Source organism: Sapajus apella, unplaced genomic scaffold, assembly GCF_009761245.1.
Source record: "Sapajus apella isolate SASKATOON/1434 unplaced genomic scaffold, GSC_monkey_1.0 scaffold75, whole genome shotgun sequence".
NCBI classification, from domain to species: Eukaryota; Metazoa; Chordata; class Mammalia; order Primates; family Cebidae; genus Sapajus; species Sapajus apella.
Genome location: NW_022437015.1, coordinates 4382347 through 4402294, shown reverse-complemented (window position 1 = coordinate 4402294; position 19948 = coordinate 4382347). Strand labels below are relative to the sequence as shown.

At 37.2% G+C, this 19948-nt stretch overlaps 1 protein-coding gene across 10 annotated transcripts in view; it reads left to right on the top strand.

Annotated features, from left to right (window-relative positions):
• ATRX (ATRX chromatin remodeler) overlaps positions 1-19948 on the top strand; it is a 290081-nt gene that overhangs the window by 204062 nt on the left and 66071 nt on the right. For all 10 annotated transcript variants that reach the window (XM_032251335.1, XM_032251338.1, XM_032251341.1 and 7 more), the window contains 2 exons: positions 14805-14982; positions 16351-16545. In XM_032251335.1, coding sequence (XP_032107226.1) covers positions 14805-14982; positions 16351-16545 — 373 coding nt within the window. The remainder of the gene's footprint in view (positions 1-14804; positions 14983-16350; positions 16546-19948) is intronic.

The following is a 19948-nucleotide window of genomic DNA, read 5'->3' as shown; positions in this document are numbered from 1 at the left end:
AGAGAACTTGTTTTAGCCATTCTTTATATATATATATATATATACACACACACACACACACACCCACACACACATATATATATATACATATATATATGTGTGTGTGTGTGTGTATATATATATATATATATGTATATATATATACACACACACACACACATATATATATATACAGGGTTGCTCTGTGTCACCCAGGCTGGCATACAGTGGCGTAATCTCAGCTCACTGCAGCCTTGACCTCCCAGGCTCAAGCCATCCTCCCACCTCAGCCTCCTAAGTAGCTGGGACTCAGGTGTGCACCACCATGCCTGGTTAATTTCTGTATTTTTTGTAGAGATGGTTGCACCATGTTGCCCAGGCTGGTCTTGAACTCCCGAATTCAAGTGATCTCCCTGCTTTGGCCTCCCAAAGTGCTGGGATTATAGGCATGAGCCACCACACCTGGCCTAGCCAGAGCAAGTCTGCTGGCAACAAATGATTTCCCCTTCATTATTGAATGGTATTTCAGATGGAAATAGAATTCCAGGTTGTCAATTCTTTCCTTTCAGCACTTGAAAAATATTAATATTGTGTCACCACCTTCTTGTCTGCCTGGTTTCTTATGAGAAACCTGCTGTTCGAGTTGTTTTTTCCCCCCTTAGATAAGGTGTTGTTTCTCTCTTCTTTCAAGATTATTTTTCTACATTTTCAGAAGATGACTGACTGATGTATCTTGTCACGGATTTGTTTGGGTTTATCTTGTTTGTGGTTCATTCAACCTGCAGGTTTATGTTTCTTGATAAATTTTGGTAATTTTCAGTAATTATTTCTTTGAATACATTTTCAGCCCCTCCTTGAGAACTTTCTTTTAGGACTCTAATGACAAAAATGTTAAATCTTTTGTTATACTCCCATGGGTCCTTGAGTCTCTTTTCCATTCTGTTTTTCTCTGTTGTTCAATTTAGGCCATTTCTGTTGTTTAGGCTTCAAAGTCACAGAATCTTCTCTTCTCTGCATTCTACTCAACTCATTCTGAGTTTTTAATTTGTTATATTTTTCAGTTCTATTTTTTTTTTTTTTTTGAAACAAGGTCTCACTCTCACCCAAGCTGGAGTGCAGTGACAAGATCTTGGCTTATTGCACTCTGCCTTCTAGGTTCAAGCAATTCTCGTGCCTGAGCCACCCAAATAGCTGGGATTATAGGCATGCACCACCACACCCAGTAAACTTTTGTACTTTCAGTAGAGATGGGGTTTCACCATTTTGGCCAGACTGGTTTTGAACTCCTGGCCTCAAATAATCTGCCTGCCTTAGCCTCTCAACATGCTGGAATTACAGGTGTGAGCCACCATGCCCAGCCTGAAATTTTCATTTGGTTCTTTTTTATGTCTTCTGTTTCCTTGCTGAGACTATTTCTTTCATTTGTCTCAAGTGTGTTAATAATTGCTTATGAGGCGTTTTTATAATAACTACTTTAAAAATCCTTGTTAGGCAATTCTAACCTTTTTGTCATCTCAGTGTTAGTATCTGTTGATTGTCTTTTCTCATTGAACTTGAGATTTTTCTGGTTCTTATTAGAAAGTACTATTTAAACTGGGCATTTTGGTTACTATATCATGAGATGCTGGATCTTATTTAAATCTTTTGTTACAGTAGGTGTCTTCTAACAATTATTTTGGCAGGGCATGAGGTGCCCTACCACATTGTTGCCAGTTGATAGTGGGAGTTCAGTCTCCTCATTAAGCCTCTACTGGTATTACCTTGGCTGGGTGGGGGGACAGAGGCTCAAGATTACCTGTTTACTTCTCCACAGATGGCCTCCACTGACACCACAGGGGGTGACTCACTAGTTACTGGATGGTGGTATAGTTCCAGTAGGAAGGGAAGGGGTTTTTTAATAACTGCTGGTTGTGGGTGGATGTATAGTTTCCCTATGTGGTCTTTATTGACACTATTGGGTGAGAGGGAGGACCTTGTTAAATCAGACTTCTCTGACCCCATCCTGGAAGGTGCCTTGTTATAAGTTGGTTATGGTAGAAGGATGAGGTTCAGCTGCATTTTATATATATATATATATATCTCTTTCATTGCACTTTAGGTTCTGGGGTACATGCGCAAAACATGCAGGATTGTTGAATAGGTACATACGTGGCAATGTGGTTTGCTGCCTCCATCCCCCCGTCACCTATGTCTGGCATTTCTCCCCATGTTGTCTCTTCCCAACCTCCCCACCCACCACTGTCCTCCCCCAAACAGACCCCACTTTGTGATGCCCCCCTCCCTGTGTCCATGTGTTCTCATTCTTCAACACCCCTATAAGTGAGAACATGTGGTGTGTGATTTTCTATTCTTGTGTCAGTTTGCTGAGAATGATGGTTTTCAGGTTCATCAGTGTCCCTACAAAGGACACGAACTCATTGTTTTTTTATAGCTGCATAGTATTCCATGGTATATATGTGCCACATTTTCCTTGTCCAGCCTGTCATCGATGGGCATTTGGGTTGGTGCCAGCTCTTTGCTATTAGAAACAGTGCCGCAATGAACGTATGTGTGCATGTGTCTTTATAATAGAATGATTTATAATCCTTTGGATGTATACCCAGTAATGGGATTGCTGAGTCAAATGGAATTTCTATTTCTAGGTCCTTGAGGAATCGCCACGCTGCCTTCCACAATAGTTGAACTAATTTACACTCCCACCAACAGGGTGAAAGTGTTCCTATTTCTCCACATCCTCTCCAGCATCTGTTGTCTCCAGATTTTTTAATGATTGCTGTTCTAACTGGCGTGAGATGGTATCTCAATGTGGTTTTGATTTGCATTTCTCTAATGACCAGTGATGATGAGCATTTTTTCATATGTTTATTGGCCTCATAAATGTCTTTATTTGAAAAGTGTCTGTGCATATCCTTTGCCCACTTTTGAATGGGCTTGTTTTTTTCTTGTAAACCTGTTTTAGTTCTTTGTAGATTCTGGATATTAGCCCTTTGTCTGATGGGTACATTGCAAAAATTTTTTCCCATTCTGTTGGTTGCCAGTTCACTCTAATGATTGTTTCTTGTGCTGTGCAGAAGCTCTGGAGTTTAATTAGATCCCATTTGTCTGTTTTGGCTTTAGTTGCCAATGCTTTTGGTGTTTTAGTCATGAAGTCCTTGCTTATGCCTATGTCCGGAATGGTTTTGCCTTGGTTTTACTCTAGGGTTTTTATGGTGTTAGGTCTTATGTTTAAGTCTTTAATCCATCTGGAGTTAATTTAATGTAAGGTGTCAGGAAGGGGTCCAGTTTCTGCTTTCTGCACATGGCTAGCCAGTTTTCCCAACACCATTTATTAAACAGGGAATCCTTTCCCCATTGCTTGTTTTTGTCATTTTTGTCAAAGATCAGATGGCTGTAGATGTGTGACGTTAGCCTCCAAGGTCTCTGTTCTGTTCCATTGTTCTGTCTGTTTTGGTATGAGTACCATTGCTGTTTTGATTACTGTAGGCTTGTAGTATAGTTTGAAGTCAGTCAGTGTGATGCCTCCAGCTTTGTTTTTTTTTGCTTAGAATTGACTTGGCTATGCGGGCTCTCTTTCAGTTCCATATGCTGTTTTGATTACTCTAGCCTTGTAGTATAGTTTGAAGTCAGGTAGTGTCATGGCCCCTGCTTTGTTCTTTTTGCTTAGAATTGTCTTGGCTATGCAGGCTCTCTTTTGGTTCCATATGAAGCTTAAGGTGGTTTTTTCCAGTTCTGTGAAGAGGATTATAGGTAGCTTGATGGGGATAGCATTGAATCTATAAATTACTTTGGGCAGTATGGCTATTTTCCCGATATTGATTCTTCCCAACCATGAGCATGGAATGTTTTTCCATGTGTTTCTGTCCTCTCTTAATTCCTTTAGCAGTGGTTTGTAATTCTCCTTGGAGAGGTCATTTACATCTTTTGTTAGTTGTATTCCTAGGTATTTGATTCTCTTTGTAGCAATTTTGAATGGCAGTTCGTTCTTGATTTGGCTCTCTTTAAGTCTGTTATTGGTGTATAGGAATGCTTGTGATTTTTGCACATTGATTTTGTATCCTGAGACTTTGCTGAAGTTGCTTATCAGTTTCAGGAGATTCTGCGCTTAGATGATGGGGTCTTCTAGATACACAATCATGTCGTCTGCAAATAGGGACAATTTGACTTCCTCCTTTCCTATTTGAATACCCTTTTTTTTTTTTTCCAGCCTAATTGCTCTGGCTAGAACTTCCAATACTGTATTGAATGGGAGTGATGAGAGAGGGCATCCTTGTCTAGTGCCAGATTTCAAAGGAATGCTTCCTTTTTGCCTATTCAGTATGATATTAGCTGTCATAAATAGCTTTCATTATTTTGAGATACGTTCCATCGGTACCTAGTTTATTGAGAGTTTTTAGCATAAAGGGCTGTTGAATTTTGTCGAGGGCCTTCTCTGCATCTATTGAGATAATCATGTGGTTTTTGTCTTTGGTTCTGTTTATGTGGTGGATTATGTTTATAGACTTGCGTATGTTGAACCAGCCTTGCATCCCTGGGATGAAGCCAACTTGATCATGGTGGATAAGCTTTTTGATATACTGTTACAATCAGTTTGCCAGTATTTTATTGATGATTTTTGCATCTATGTTCATCATGAATATCGGCCTGAAGTTTTCTTTTTTTGTTGAGTCTCTGCCGGCTTTTGATATCAGGATGATGTTGGTCTCATAAAATGATTTGGGAAGGATTCCCTCTTTTTGTATTGTTTGGAATAGTTTCAGAAGGAATAGTATCAGCTTTTCTTTGTACATCTTGTAGAATTCAGTTATGAACCCCTCTGGACCTGTGCTTTTTTTTGCTTGGTAAGCTATTAATTTCTGCCTCAACTTCAGCCCTTGTTACTGGTCTGTTCATGGTTTCAACTTCTTCCTGGTTTAGGCTTGGAAGGGTGCTAGTGTCCATGAGTTTATCCATTTCTTACAGGTTTACTGGTTTATGTACATAGAGTTGTTGGTAGTAATCTCTGATGGCAGTTTGTATTTCTGTGGAATTGCTGGCAATATCACCTTTATCATTTTTTATTGCATCTATTTGATTCTTCGCTCTTTTCTTTTTAAGTAATCTGGCTAGCGGTCTTGATGATCTTTTGTTGATCATCTTGATGATCTTTTGTCTCTTTTGTTGATCTTTTCGAAAAAACAGCTCCTGGATATTGATTGTTTTTGAAGGGTTTTTTATGTCTCCATCTCCTTCAGTTCTGCTCTGATCTTAGTTATTTCTTGTCTCCTGTAGCTTTTGAGTTTTTTGATCGTGCTCCTCTAGCTCTTTCAATTTTGATGATAGGGTGTCGATTTTAGATCATTCCTCGCTTCTCATGTTGGTATTTATTACTATAAATTTCTCTCTAGACACTGCTTATAATGTGTCCCAGAGATTCTGATACTTTGTGTCTTCGTTCTTGTTGGTTTCAAAGAACATCTTTATTTCTGCCTTCATTTCATTGTTTATCCAGTCAACATTCCGGAGCCAGTTGTTCAGCTTCCATGAAGGTGTGTGATTCTGAGTTAGTTTCTTAATTCTGAGTTCTAATTTGATTTCCCTGTGGTGTGAGAGACTGTTATGATTTCCGTTCTTTTGCATTTGCTGAGGAGTGATTTACATACAATTGTCCGGTCAATTTCAGAGTAGGTGCAATGTGGTGCTGAGAAGAATGTATATTCTGCGGATTTGGGGTGGAGAGTTCTGTAAATGTCTATTAGGTTTGCTTGGTCTAGATCTGAGTTCAAGTCCTGGATATCCTTGTTAATTTTCTGTCTCATTGATCTGTCTAATATTGACAGTGGAGTGTTAAAATCTTCCAGTATTAATGTGTGGGAGTCTAAGTCTCTTCGTAGGTCGTTAAGAACTTGCTTAATGTACCTCGGTGCTCTGGTATTGGGTGCGTATGTATTTAGGACTGTTAGCTCTTCTAGACACATTGATTCTTTTACCATTATCTAATGCCCTTCTTTGTCTCTTTTTATCTTTGTTGGTTTTTTGCTCTCCATTTGCTTGGTAAATCTTCCTCCATCCCTTTATTTTGAGCCTATATGTGTCTTTGCACGTGGGATGGGTTTCCTGAATATAGCACAGCGATGGGTCTTGACTTTTTGTCCAATTTTCCAGTCTGTGTCTTTTGATTGGGGCATTTAGAACATTTACATTTAAGGTTAATATTGTTATGTGTGAACTTGATCCTGCCATTTTGATGCTAGCTGGATGTTTTGCCTGTTAGTTGATGCATTTTCTTAAGTATGTCGATGGTCTTTACCATTGGTACATTTTCGGAGTGGCTGTTACTGGTTGTTCCTTTCCATGTTTAGTGTTTCTTTCAGAAGCTCTTGTAAGGCAGGCCTGGTGGTGATGAAATCTCTCAGCCATTGCTTGTCCGTAAAGGATTTTCTTTCTCCTTCGCTTATGAATCTTAGTTTGGCTGGATATGAAATTCTAGGTTGAAAGTTCTTTAAGGATGTTGAATATTGGCCCCCGCTCTCTTCTAGCTTGTAGGGTTTCTGCCAGGAAATCTGCTGTGAGTCTGAAGGGCTTCCCTTTGTGGGTAACCCAACCTTTCTCTCTGGCTGCCCTTAACCTTTTTTCCTTCATTTCAGCCCTGGTGAATCTGACAGTTATATGCCGTGGGGTTGCTCTTCTTGAGGAGTATCTTTGTGGTGTTCTCTGTGTTTCCTGGACTTGAATATTGGCCTGCCTTGCTAGGCTGGGGAAGTTCTCCTGCATAATATCCTGAAGAGTGTTTTCCAGCTTGGATTCATTCTCCCCGTTACATTCAGATACACTTATCAAACATAGATTAGGTGTTTTCACATAATCCCATATTTCTTGGATGCTTTGTTATTTCTTTTCACTCTTTTTCTCTGTTCTTGCCTTCTCGTTTTATTTCATTGAGTTGATCTTCATTCTATGATATCCTTTCTTCTGCTTGGTCGATTTGGCTATTAAAACTTGTGTATGCTTCGTGAAGTTCTTGTGCTGTGTTTATCACCTCCGTCACGTCATTTATATTCCTCTCTAAGCTGTTTATTCTAGTTAGGATCTCATCTAACCTTTTTTCTAGGTTCGTAGTTTCTTTCCATTGGGTTAGCACATGTTCTTTTAGCGCTGAGAAGTTTGTTATTACCCACCTTCTGAAGCCTGCTTCTGTCAATTCATCACACTCATTCTCTATCCAGTTTTGTTCCCTTGCTGGTGAGGAGTTGTAATCCCTAGGAGGAGGAGAGGGGTTCTGGTTTTTGGTGTTTTCATCCTTTTTGTGCTGGTTCCTTCCCATCTTAGTGGTTTTATCTACCTGTGGTCTTTGTAGTTGGTGACTTTCAGATGCGGTCTCTCAAGTGGACATCCTTTTTGTTGATGTTCAAGCTATTTCTTTCTGTTTCTTAGTTTTTCTTCTAACAGTCAGACCTCTCTGCTGCAGGACTGCTGCAGGTCCACTCCAGACCCTGCTTGCCTGGGGATCACTGCGGGAGCTGCGGAACACTAAGGGTTGCTGCCAGTTTCTTCTTCTGTTATCTTTGTCCCAGAAGAGTACCCGCCAGATGTCAGCCTGAGTTCTCCTTTATGAGGGGTCTCTTTGGGTATACGGTGGTTGGGGAGCTGCTTGAGGTGACAGTCTTGTCCCTTATAGGAGGTCAAGTGCTGTGATGGGAGCTCCATTGTTCTGTGCAGAGCTGCTGGGCAGGTACTTTTAAGTCTGCTGCAGTGGAACTCGTAACTGCCTCTTTTCCCAGGTGCTCTGTCCTAGGAAGGTTGGCTTTATTTATACGTTCCTGACGTACTGCTGCCTTTTTTCATAGATGCTGTGTCCTGCACAGAGTAGTCTAGTCACCGTCTGCCAGCACAGGTGTTGCTGAGCTGCCGCAGGCTATGTGTGTGAACTGCCTCTATATTGGCAGACTGCCTTGGTAGTGGTAGACCCCTTCCCCCCACTGAGCTGGACTGTCCCGGGTCCAGCTTTGCTTGCTGCGAAACTCTCAATCCAGAATGTTTCAGATTGCTTGCTTTGTGGGGTGGTACCCCCCCTAGCCAGATGGCCTGCCTCTCTGTCTCAGCCCCCTCCCTTTTAGTTGTATGGGTGGCTCTGTGTCCTAGGTGTTCCAGACATCAGTTGAAATGGCGGCCCAGATTTGTGTGAGTTTCTGTGTGCCAACTCATGGCACCAGCTGAAACAGCTGTGTTGATAACTTGTGGCGCTTTTTGGCCCAGGAATTTCCTGGTCTGCGGGCAGTGAAAACTTGTTTGGAAATGTGGTGAGCATTCACCCTCTGCGTTGTTCTTGCTGGGAATTGCACTCTGGAGCTGTTCCTATTTGGCCATCTTGGATCTCCCCCCTCGCAGCTGCATTTTTTGCTGTACTGTTTGGTTGGAATTGGGTGGTTATCCTGTCAAGTTCTGTCTTGCTATGCTGCCTCCTTCCTGGTCCCTTGGCTGGAGGGTAGGTTTTTCTTGGAGATTTTTTTGACTGCACGTTCTGGAGTTCTTCAGCAACCAATGTAGGATACATGAGGCAGAAAGAAAGCCAATAAAGCTGGGTTTGGTGGCTCACACCTGTAATCCCGGCATTTTGGGAGGCAGAAGCAGGAGGATCACTTGAGCACAGGAGTTTAAGACCAGCCTGGGCAACATAGTGAGACCCTGTCTCTCAAAAAAAAAAAAAAAAAAAAAAAAAAAAAATTAGCTGGGTTTATTAGTGCATTTCTGTGGTCCCAGCTATTCGGCAGGCTGAGGCGGGAGGAGCACTTGAGCCCTGCAGGCCAAGCTAGAGTGAGCCGTGATCACACCATTGCACTCCAACGTGGGTGGGTGAACAATTCAAGACCCTGTCTCAAGGAAAAGATTTTAAAAGTAAAAAGGTATCCCATGAAACTCAGTACCACATTATCCTTTATATCCTGAGGTCCCTACCATTTGCCTCATCCTTTTCACTTTTCAGAGCTGCTTTTGTTCCTTGTATATATACAGAAAATTTAGCTGTACTTGTGGTGAGGAATAGGGAACAGTATGTCTACTCCATCTCGCTAAGTGAAAGTTCAAGATTAAACTTTAAAAATAATTGTTGTATATGGCTTCTGATGAAGAAAATAGTGTGTGTGTGTATTTTTGTGTATATATTCCTGAAAGTGATATTGCTGTGTAATAGGTACGTTCATCTTTAGCTTATACAGCCAAAACATTTTTACAAATGGTTGTACCAATTTGCACTCCTACCGGTATTGTGTGTGCATTTAAATTGTTCTCTGTCCTCATCATCACTTGCTGTTTGTCCTTTTTTCTAAAGCTTGTGATGGATATATAGTGGTAAGGCTTCAGAGTTTAATTTGCATTTCTCTGGTAACTATTTTTAGTGACTTATAGTGTTTAATTCAGAAGTGAAAACAATAAAATTTTTAGAAGCAATCAACAAAGATTATTTTCCTGATCTTGTAGTAAGAAGATGGCCATACACAGGGCACACAAAGTACTAACTATAAAAGGAAAGATTGATAATTTGGGCTTCATTAAAATTAAGGACTTATGTTGACCAAATATGTGATAGTTAATGTTATATGTCAGTTTGACTGGGCTAAGAGATACCAGTGCAGCTAGTAAAACACTTCTGGATGCATCTGTGAGGGTATCCCTGAAAGGATATTTGAATTAGTAGACTCAGTAAAGAAGATTGCCCTCATCAATGTGAGTGGGCATCATCCTATCTATTGAGGGCCTGAATAGACCAAAAATGCAGAGGAAGGGCAAATTTGCTCTCTCTCTTTGAGCTGGGACATCCATCTTATCAAGCCCTTGTAGTTTGGCAGTCCTGGTTCTTCAGCCTTCATACTGCCCGCACCCACAACCCTACTCCCTGAATCTCAGGCCTTTGAACTGGGACCAGGATTTATACAATTAGCTTCCCTGCTTTTGCAGCTTGTGAACAGCACATTGTAGCACTTCTCAGCTTCCATAGTCACAGTGAGGTGAATCCCGTAATATATCTGCACATACACACAATTTCTTAATTCCTGTTGGTTCTGTTTCTCTGGAATACCCTGACTAATGCAAATGTCATTTCACCTTAAGAGTGTAAAGGCAAGCCATGAAGTTGGAGAAGCTGTTTCCAATATATAGATCCAAAGAAGTCTCATCCAAGATATATAACGAACTCTTTTAAAAATCAAATAACTAGACAACCCGGTGGAAAAATGGACAAAAACTTGAACAGGACTTTATACAAAAGATGATATCCAAATGGCCAATAAATGTATGAAAGCATGATGATCCTTATTAATCATCAGAGAAATGCAAGTTAAAAATGGTTTTGACAAAGATGCAAAAGCAATTAAATGGAGAGAGCATAGCCTTTTCAAAAAATGGTATTGAAACAATTAGACTTTCATAGGCCAAAAACAAACCTTTACTTAAGCCTTACCCGTATTTAAAAAAAATGAAGTCAAAATGAATCATAAATCTAAATGTAAAACTGTTTTCCTTGTATCAGTATATAGAATATAGTCGTCTTCAACTAGGGTTAGGCAGAGTTCTTAGTCATGATGCCAATGGCATATAATCCATTAAAGAAAAAAATCAAAAATTGGACTTAATCAAAAATAAAAACTTTTGTCTGTGGAAGACTGTTAAGGAAAAGACAACTCACAGACTGGGAGAAAATATTTGCAATTTGCATACTTAACAAAGGAATCATCAGAATGTACAAATAACTCTCAGAAAGAAAAAATCCAGTTAAAAAATGGGCAAAGGACCTGAACTGACATTTATCTGAAGCAGGCTATGCATGTCAAATGAGCATATGAAAAGATAGCATCACTAGCCATTAGGGAAATGTAATTTCGGTGAGGCTGGTGGCTCATGCCTATAATCCCAGGGCTTTGGGAGGCGGAGGTGGGAGGATCACTTGAGGCCACGGATTCAAGACCAGCTTGGGCAACATAGCAAGAATCTGTCTCTATAAAAAACTAAATACAATTAGCTGGGCATTGTGGCACATGACCATAGTCATAGCTACTTAGGGGGCTGAGGCAGGAGGATGACTTGAGCCCAGGAATTTGAGGTTGCAGTGAGCTATGACCGTGCCCCTGCACCCCAACCTGGGAGACAGAGTGAGATCCTGTCTCTAAAGAAGAAAGAAAATGTAATTTAAAACCACATGAGTTGTCACTTTACACCTATCAGCATGGCTAAAATAAAAAATAGTGACAGCATTAAATGGTGCTGAGGATACAAAGAAACTGGATCTGTCCTACATTATTGGCGGGAATATAAAATGATACAACCATTCTGGAAAACGAATTTGGCAGTTTATGAAAACAAAACTATACAACTAAACATACTTGTCATATAACCCTGCAACTGCACTCCCAGAACTTTATCCCATAGAATTGTAAACATTTTCATGTAAAAACTAAACACAAATGTTCACAGCAGCTTTTATTTATTATGGCCCCCAAACTAGAAACATCCAAATGTTATTTAACATGCGAATGGATAAACAAATTGTGGTATATCTATATAATGGAATACTTCTCAGTGATAAAAAGAAATGAACTATTGATACTGATCCAAGCAATAACTTAGGTGGATCTCATGCTGACTGGAAAATGCCATTCTTGATCTGACAAAACTATAATGATAGAGAACCGATCTGTGGTTGACAGGGTTTAGGGTTAGGGGAAGGGCCTGAATACAAAGGGATAACAGAAGGAAGGATTTTTTTGTGATGATAGAACAGTTCTATATCCAGCTTTGGTAATGGTAACATGATTCTACATACATGTCAAAATTTTGTAGAAGTATACATCAAACAAAAACTGATGAAACCCAAATGAACTCTGTACCTGAGTTTATACCAACATCAGTTTCCTGGTTTTGACAATGTATTGTTGTTATGTAAGTTGTAGGGTACCATTGGGGGAAAGCCGAATGAAGGGTACATGGGAACTCAACTGCTGTGATTTTTGTGAACCTTAAACTGTTTTTAAAGGTTTACAATAAAAACAGAAAGATAGTACTATGAGTTGTCAAGGACCAGAACAACTGGAAGTCTCATATACTGCTGGTGGGAATGTGAACTGGAATAACTACGTTACAGAACTGTTTGTTCAGTTTAACAGTGCATATAAATACCCTATGACTCAGCAATTCCACTCTTAGATATGTACCTGACAGAAATGCTTTTATCAAAAGACATGTGTAAGGTGGTTTATAGGAGTACTATGCAAATACCTTATATTTTAATTATGTTTGTTTTAAGCATATACTTTAATACTAATACTTAGTATTAAGAATATCTAAAAAATGTACTGGGTAGTTTATCTCAGTATGGACTTAGATGTTTAAGTTCTTTAAGGTTTCATTTGTGTTGTGTGTATGTATGTTTGTGTGTTTTTTAGCCTATGTAGTTTATACCATTCCATAGGCTTGATTCTTTTGTATAGCTCTATGCCATCTTTTGCTTATGTGGGATAGATACTAATAAGCGGAATAATTTTGGAGCAGCATTTACCCATAAACCTTCAAGTGTGTCTTCTAATTAAAGATGCTACAGTTTATTCTCTATAATGAATATGTGTTATAGAGGTGTAAAGATGAAATTTGTCATCATAATCCCACTGTCCACAGAGAACCACTATTAACATTGTGTGTATGTGTTTTGTTTTTTAACACATTTGCAATTGTGTTTAGTAAGGCTCTGTGTTCTGCGTTTCTTCCATATAACGTAAGATTTTGGATTTTTAATGGTAATATAGCCAGAGTGAAACTTAGTTCTCTATGTTATACATACTTTAAAATTTTCAAATGTATGCTATTATAAAATAACACTGAATATATTTTCTTCAAAATTGGTCAGCTTTTGTGATGATTTCTATAGTCTGTATTCATAGATGTGTAGTAGTTCCAAATTGACATAAAACATGAATTCAGTATGTCTATTTATTTTATACCATTATTTTTTTTAGTATATAATATGATTCGTAAACTCTTTCCCATCATTTAAATTTAGAATTTCTTTGCATTCTAGTGTATAATGAATGCTATAAATGTAATTAGTATGGCATTTTAGTCATTATTTTTCTTTCATGAAAGAAAAGAAAGACATTTTCGTGTTGATTATTGAGAGCTTATTATATTCCAGGGATTTTGTCACTCTGTAACTTAACAGCAATAAGCAAATTATTAAATAAATTATTGTACAGTCATCCAATGAAATACTCTGCAGCTACCAAGCATAGTGTTTACCAAGAAATTTGGAGAAATATTCATAATAAATACTGTATATACAGATGTTATCCTGACTACAAAATTTTAAATGTATATACTTAGAAAAAAGAAACCTATAGGAAATATATCATGATTTGAATGGAGGTTGTTTCCGGGGATTGGAACTGAGTAATTTTTTTCCTTAGAGTTGTTTTTATTTTCAAAAAGTGTTTATCCAATTTTTTTCAAATTAAATTTTGATTAATGTCAAAGGAATATATATACATATTTTTAAAAAACAGATAGTTTTACAAGGCTTCAAATCAAAACCAGTCCCATGACCAAACCTCTTTCTACCTGTGATTTCTACTTTCTGGAGGTAACCAATTTCAACTCTTGGCAATTCGTACTTACTTACATACATACATCCTTTCTAAAGTGTAAGGTAGTAATTTACCACAAGTACATGCACACTTTTCCTCATTCGTTTTCCCAATATAATTTTTCATATTTGCCTAAATTAATATGGAGTGTTTTCTTTATTGTGGCTATGTAAATATTTGTAAGCTACTTAACTACTGTGATTGTTTTTCCTTTTTTGTGTACTTGTTTATTATGTTTTGCTGAAGTATTGATTTGTTTTTACCATTTGCTTAGTTTTCTATATACCTATCACCAATTCATTCCCAAATTCTCCTGTAGAAATGTTATAAATCCTGGCCAGGCGTGGTAGCACACACCTGTAATTCCAGCACTTTGGGAGGCCGAGGTAGGTGGATCACCTGAGGTCAGGAGTTCGAAACCAGCCTGGCCAACATGGCGAAACACCATCTCTACTAAAAATACAAAAATTAACCTGACATGGTGATGCACGCCTGTAATCCCACCTGCTCAGGAGGCTGAGGCAGGAGAAACACTTGAACCTGGGAGGTGGAGATTACAGTAAGCTGAGATTGCGCCGCTGCACTCCAGCCTGAGTGACAGAGCGAGTCTCTGTCTCCAAAAACGTTTTTAAAAAAAAAAAAAAAAAGAAATATTAATCATTGTGTTTCAACACATCAGGTAATCTATCAGTTTCGTTTCTTTTTCTTTAGAAACACCCTTCCTGGAGCCCTGTGTCTGTTTTATTGCTCCTGTTTTATCTACCTCAGTACCTGGCATCTATCTAACTTCTGTCCTTATTTTCATTGTGCTGGATTATAAATGTTGAGTCACCCCTACATATTCGCCTACTTTTGCATTGTTCGTCATTATCATGTACTTAGTGGCCCTAGCTGTACTCAATACAATGTAGATTTCCAAGTTATGTATAAATTCTCTAAATTTATTCAGAAATCTGTAAATAAAACCTTTACTACATTGTAAATATATGATTTTCATTTCATTTTTATTCTTCAGTCAGACTGTTTTTCAACAGTAGAATTCCTCCTGGGCATTTATTTGTATTATCAGCCTGAATCCTTAGATAATGTCTTACTTTCTTCAGTAAGTAAGAAATGAATTATCTGAACTCCTCATAGTTAAAAAAAAACAACTGCCTAAGTATCAAAAAGTCATATTGTAAAGCACTCATTACTGAAGCATTTATTCTATATTTTCATTTTCAGAGGGCGATTATTCATCATTTCTACTAAAGCAGGATCTCTAGGAATTAATCTGGTAGCTGCTAATCGAGTAATTATATTTGATGCTTCTTGGAATCCATCTTATGACATCCAGAGTATATTCAGAGTTTATCGCTTTGGACAAACTAAGCCTGTTTATGTATACAGGTTCTTAGCTCAGGTAGGTTTATAATTCTCTTTTTCATATTGAAAATTCATGTAGAACTGATAATATTTTAGAGGTATAGAACATATATGTATTACAATGAGCGAAACAAAGTTGGAAATACCATTTCTGTACATAAAGCAATGAAAGTCAATTTTGCCGTTTCTTGATTTTCTGTTTTGTAGTATATCCATTTCTGTAATTTCATCATTCTCAGGTTGAGATTGTTTTGTGTGAGTAAACAGATTTAGCATGTGCTACCCAAAGCAGACCCTTCTCAACCTGCGTCCAAAATCTGGGCTTCTCAACCAGAGACTTTTTTTTTTTTTTTTTTTTTAATAGATCGTTGCTTACTTGGTAGATCCTTGCATATTTGATCTTCTTTAATAACTACATATTATTGACAAGTTTATGTAAACTCTTTACTATTATTTATTTCTTTGTTTTTACTTTTTCCTTTTCTTTTTCTTTCTTTTTTTTTTTGAGACGGAGTTTAGCTCTTGTTGCCCAGGCTGATGGAGTGCAATGGCACAATCTTGGCTCACTGCAACCTCCGCCTCTCAGGTTCAAGTGATTCTCCTGCCTCAGCCTCCCAAGTAGCTGGGATTACCTGCACCACCATGCCCTGCTAATTTTGTATTTTTAGTAGAGACGGGGTTTCTCCATGCTGGTCAGGCTGGTCGCGAACTCCTGACCTCAGGTGGTCTGCTGTCCTTGGCCTCCCAAAGTACAGGGATTACAGGCATGAGCCACCATGCCCAGCCCTTTACTTTTTTCTTACCTGTTATTTAAGTTTAGAACTTCTTTACATTCTCATTTATAATATAATTTTATTATATTTAATATACATTTAATATAATTTATGTATACATTTAATCTAATGTAGTTTATATGTAATGGATATGGAATTTATATTAGCTTTCTGTCTTGAAATTATAGCAAATAAGACTTGATATAAAAGCAGTTTATACTGTTTGTTGATAGCTTATTATATTACATTGAAAAGGAATCAGACTATTCTCTTGCATTCTAACTTCAATATTTACCTAAATGTTTTCTGTGTGTGCTCCTTTATTTTTGTTTACTCTGGTATCTGCCTGCTATCCTTCTACTACCGAGTACAGAAATATATAAAGCAACACATGAATGCATTTTGGTCAGATAATATAGAATGATTATCAATAATGTAATTTTATTTGTTGTGATATACTATGCTACACAGATGAAATCTTTCATGGATTAAGCAAAATTGCTGATGAGATTTTCTTTATGGCAATATATTACCATGAAGTTTTACCATTTTATATTAACCAGTGTTTATCCTTGATTAACTTTTATGCTTACAAAATTTAATTTTTTTGTATACTCTTCCTTTTTACTAAGGGGACCATGGAAGATAAGATTTATGATCGGCAAGTAACTAAGCAGTCACTGTCTTTTCGAGTTGTTGATCAGCAGCAGGTTGAGCGTCATTTTACTATGAATGAGCTTACTGAACTTTATACTTTTGAGCCAGACTTATTAGATGACCCTAATTCAGAAAAGAAAAAGAAGAGGGATACTCCCATGCTACCAAAGGTAAACATATTTAGATTATTGGCTTAACAAACCAAAGTGGACTAAGGGAATTTTACTACTACTATGAAAGTTAGTCATCTGATTAAGGCTATATTTCAGAATTTTTCAAGGAGAGTAAATTGATATTTAATGAATTTTGTTTAGAAAATTATAAATGAGAGAGTGCTTGATCAATTTTCCATATATTACCACAAAAAGATAGTATATTCTGAAACACATATTTTATGCAAAATAAAAAGTTCAGCTCTCCAGTAGAGGGCATACACAATTTAAATAATTCTACATAAAATTAAACTGTCTCTTCTTTAACATTCTTTTCTATCATAGAGCAGTTAAGAATCAGCAAATATCCAACAAGTATATGAAAAGGTGCTCAGCATCACTAGTCATCAGGGATATGCAAGTCAAAGTCACCATGACATATCATCTCACACCAGTTAGAATTACTAGTATCAGAAAAACAGAAGATACTAAGCATATGGAGAAAAGGGAATCTTGGTACATTATTGGTTGGAAAGTAAATTGGTACAGCCACTATTGAAAACAGTATGGAAATTCTTCAGAAAATTAAAAATAAAACTACCATATGGTCCAGCAATTTCACTTCTGGGTATATGTCCAAAGAAATTGAAATTGGGTTGTTAAAGAGATATCTGAACTCTCATGTTCATTGTATTCATTATTCATAATAGCTAAAACATGGAAGCAACCTAAATGTTCATCAACAGATGAATGGATAAAGAAAATGTGGTAGATACAATGGAATATTATTCAGACTTAGAAAAGAAGGGAAAAAAAGGAAGGAAATCCTGCAATTTGCAATGCCATGAATGAACTTGGAGGCCATTATGTTAAGTGAAATAAGCTGGACACAGAAGCATGATCACACTTACGTGAGGAATCTAAAATTAGTCAAACTTATTGGAGCAGAGAGTAGAACAGTGATTTCTAGGGGCAGGGGAGAAGGGGAAACAGGGAAATGTTGGTCAAAGGACACACAATTTCAGCTGGGGAAGATAATTTAATCCTGGAGATCTATACAATATAGTGCCTTTATTTAATATAGTACTGTACTATATACTTAAAATTTTGCTAAAAGGATAGATCTTTTAAGTATTATCACAAAAAATAGAGAATGGGAGGAAATTTTTAGATATGATAGATATGTTTATGGTATTGATTATAGTGATGATTTCAGTGATTACTTTCCTCCAAACTCATCAAATTGAGTATGTTAGACTGGGTGCAGGGGCTCAGGTCTATAATTCTAGCCCTTTGGGAAGCCAGGGCAGGCGCATCAGTTGAGCTTAGGAGTTCAAGATCAGCCTAACCAGCATGGTGAAAGCCTGACTCTACTAAAAATACAAAAATTTTCTGGGCATGATGGTGCACACCTGTAATCCCCAGCTACTCTGGAGGCTGAGGCAGGAGAATTGCTCAAATCCAGGAGCCAGAGATTGCAGTGAGCCAAGATCGTGCCACTGCCCTCAGCCTGGGCGACAGAATAAGACTTTGTCTCAAAAAAAAAAAAAATAATTGGGCTGGGCACGATGGTTCACACCTGTAATCCCAGCACTTTGGGAGGCTGAGGCGGGTGGATCACCTGAGGTCAGGAGTTCAAGACCAGCCTGGCCAACATGGTGAAACCCCATCTCTATAAAAATAATAATAGAATACATTACATATTTATAGCTTTTTGAATGTCAAAAATTATGGAGATGTAGCTCTAAATTTAAAAGAATTTTTACTTAAAAACTATAACTATATAGTTCTTTCCAGGTTGGTAAGGTAAATAGTATCAGTATTCCTACTCCACAGATGAAAACATGGACTCTCAGTATGAATGACTTATTCATGGTCACAAATCAATAATTTGTTTGTTGAATCAGTACTGCAATTCACATTTTCTCACTATAAATTTATTGTATTTCTGCTCTAACACATTTCCTGCCGGGGGCAATAATTTTTTATTCATCTGTGTTTAAAAAGAATTACCAAATAAGACAATGTTTCTTGATATTTTTCCCTGTCATAAAAATAAGACTTTCACATGTGGAAAAGGACGCTCAGAGGCAATCTAGCGAGGCCATCTTGTTTTATAGATTTGAAAACATAGGGTCAGAAACGTTGGCTTGCCCACAGTTTTCAACTAGCAAGTGTCAGATCCAGGAGTAGTGTCTACATCTATCTTCTGATCTATTGTTCGTTCATATGAAAATGCTATTTAATATTAATATAGCAAGTAAAGATTCTTCTAGGTAAAATGGTGATTGCATATTTATTTTATAAAATTTAATATGATGGTAGATACCATTGTGACCTTTTGAACATAAGAGAAAATTTTATGTTTTCTGATCTAAATAAGGATGTTGTGTATTAAAATTTACTCTATTTATGTAAAAGCCCACTTTGGGAGAAAGTCTCTTAAGGGAGGGGTGCCTTTCCTGTAGTCTTGGTTTCAAATGCAAGCACTTAATATTCTGTGCTACTTTTAAGACAATTGGGAAACAGCCACCAGGATATGGTATCACTATACCCAAGTCACTTTAGTCACTTATAAAAAGCTCAAAAGTATATTAGTTCTTCATATGGTTGGTCACATTTACAATAAAAGGTAATAGAAAGAAATGTTTTTCTAATGGTAATATAAATCAATGATTTCTCCAGTTAAAATTTCAGTGTTTATGTCAATGTGTACACTAAGCATTTTGAAAATATTTTTAAGTGTCATTTACATATGTAAGCAAATACTTTGTCTAATCAGTGAGCTTCCACTTCACTGATACAACATTTAAGCAAGAGTTTATTTTTGTGACGACATTAATCAAATCCCTTGAATAATGGCTTAGTGCCACTTAGGGATTTAAATCTACCATTTTTTTTTCTATTAGTTTTAACATACTTTTTACAAAAATATTTCAATTTAACAATGATTTGGCTTTTCTGATTATATTACTACAGAATGTGATTAAGATTCTTGATTAAAAATTAAAAACTTTTCCTGTGCACAAATTTCATTTCTATACCTTTAAAAGCACACAAATACAAATGGAATTATACCATACATACAATCCTACAGCATTTTTTCTACTTAGATGTATCTTGAACATCTTTCCATATTGGGACACATACCACCTTTTTAAAAACACTGCTTAGTGTTTACTTGCCTGGTTTCTTAATTCTTACATCCTAACATCTCTCATAATCAGTTACTTATTTTTATATGACAAGTAGTAGTCTTTTAAGGATTTGTAAATGTTTTTATAATTTAAAAAATAACGTTTCCCTTTTCAATAGGAGAATGACTTTATATCTAATTAGAATATTTTCTAATATTATACTTTAAACTTCAACTTTAGGAGAAGTAGCAGACAAATTTTCCAATTAGAAAAGGGGAAATTGC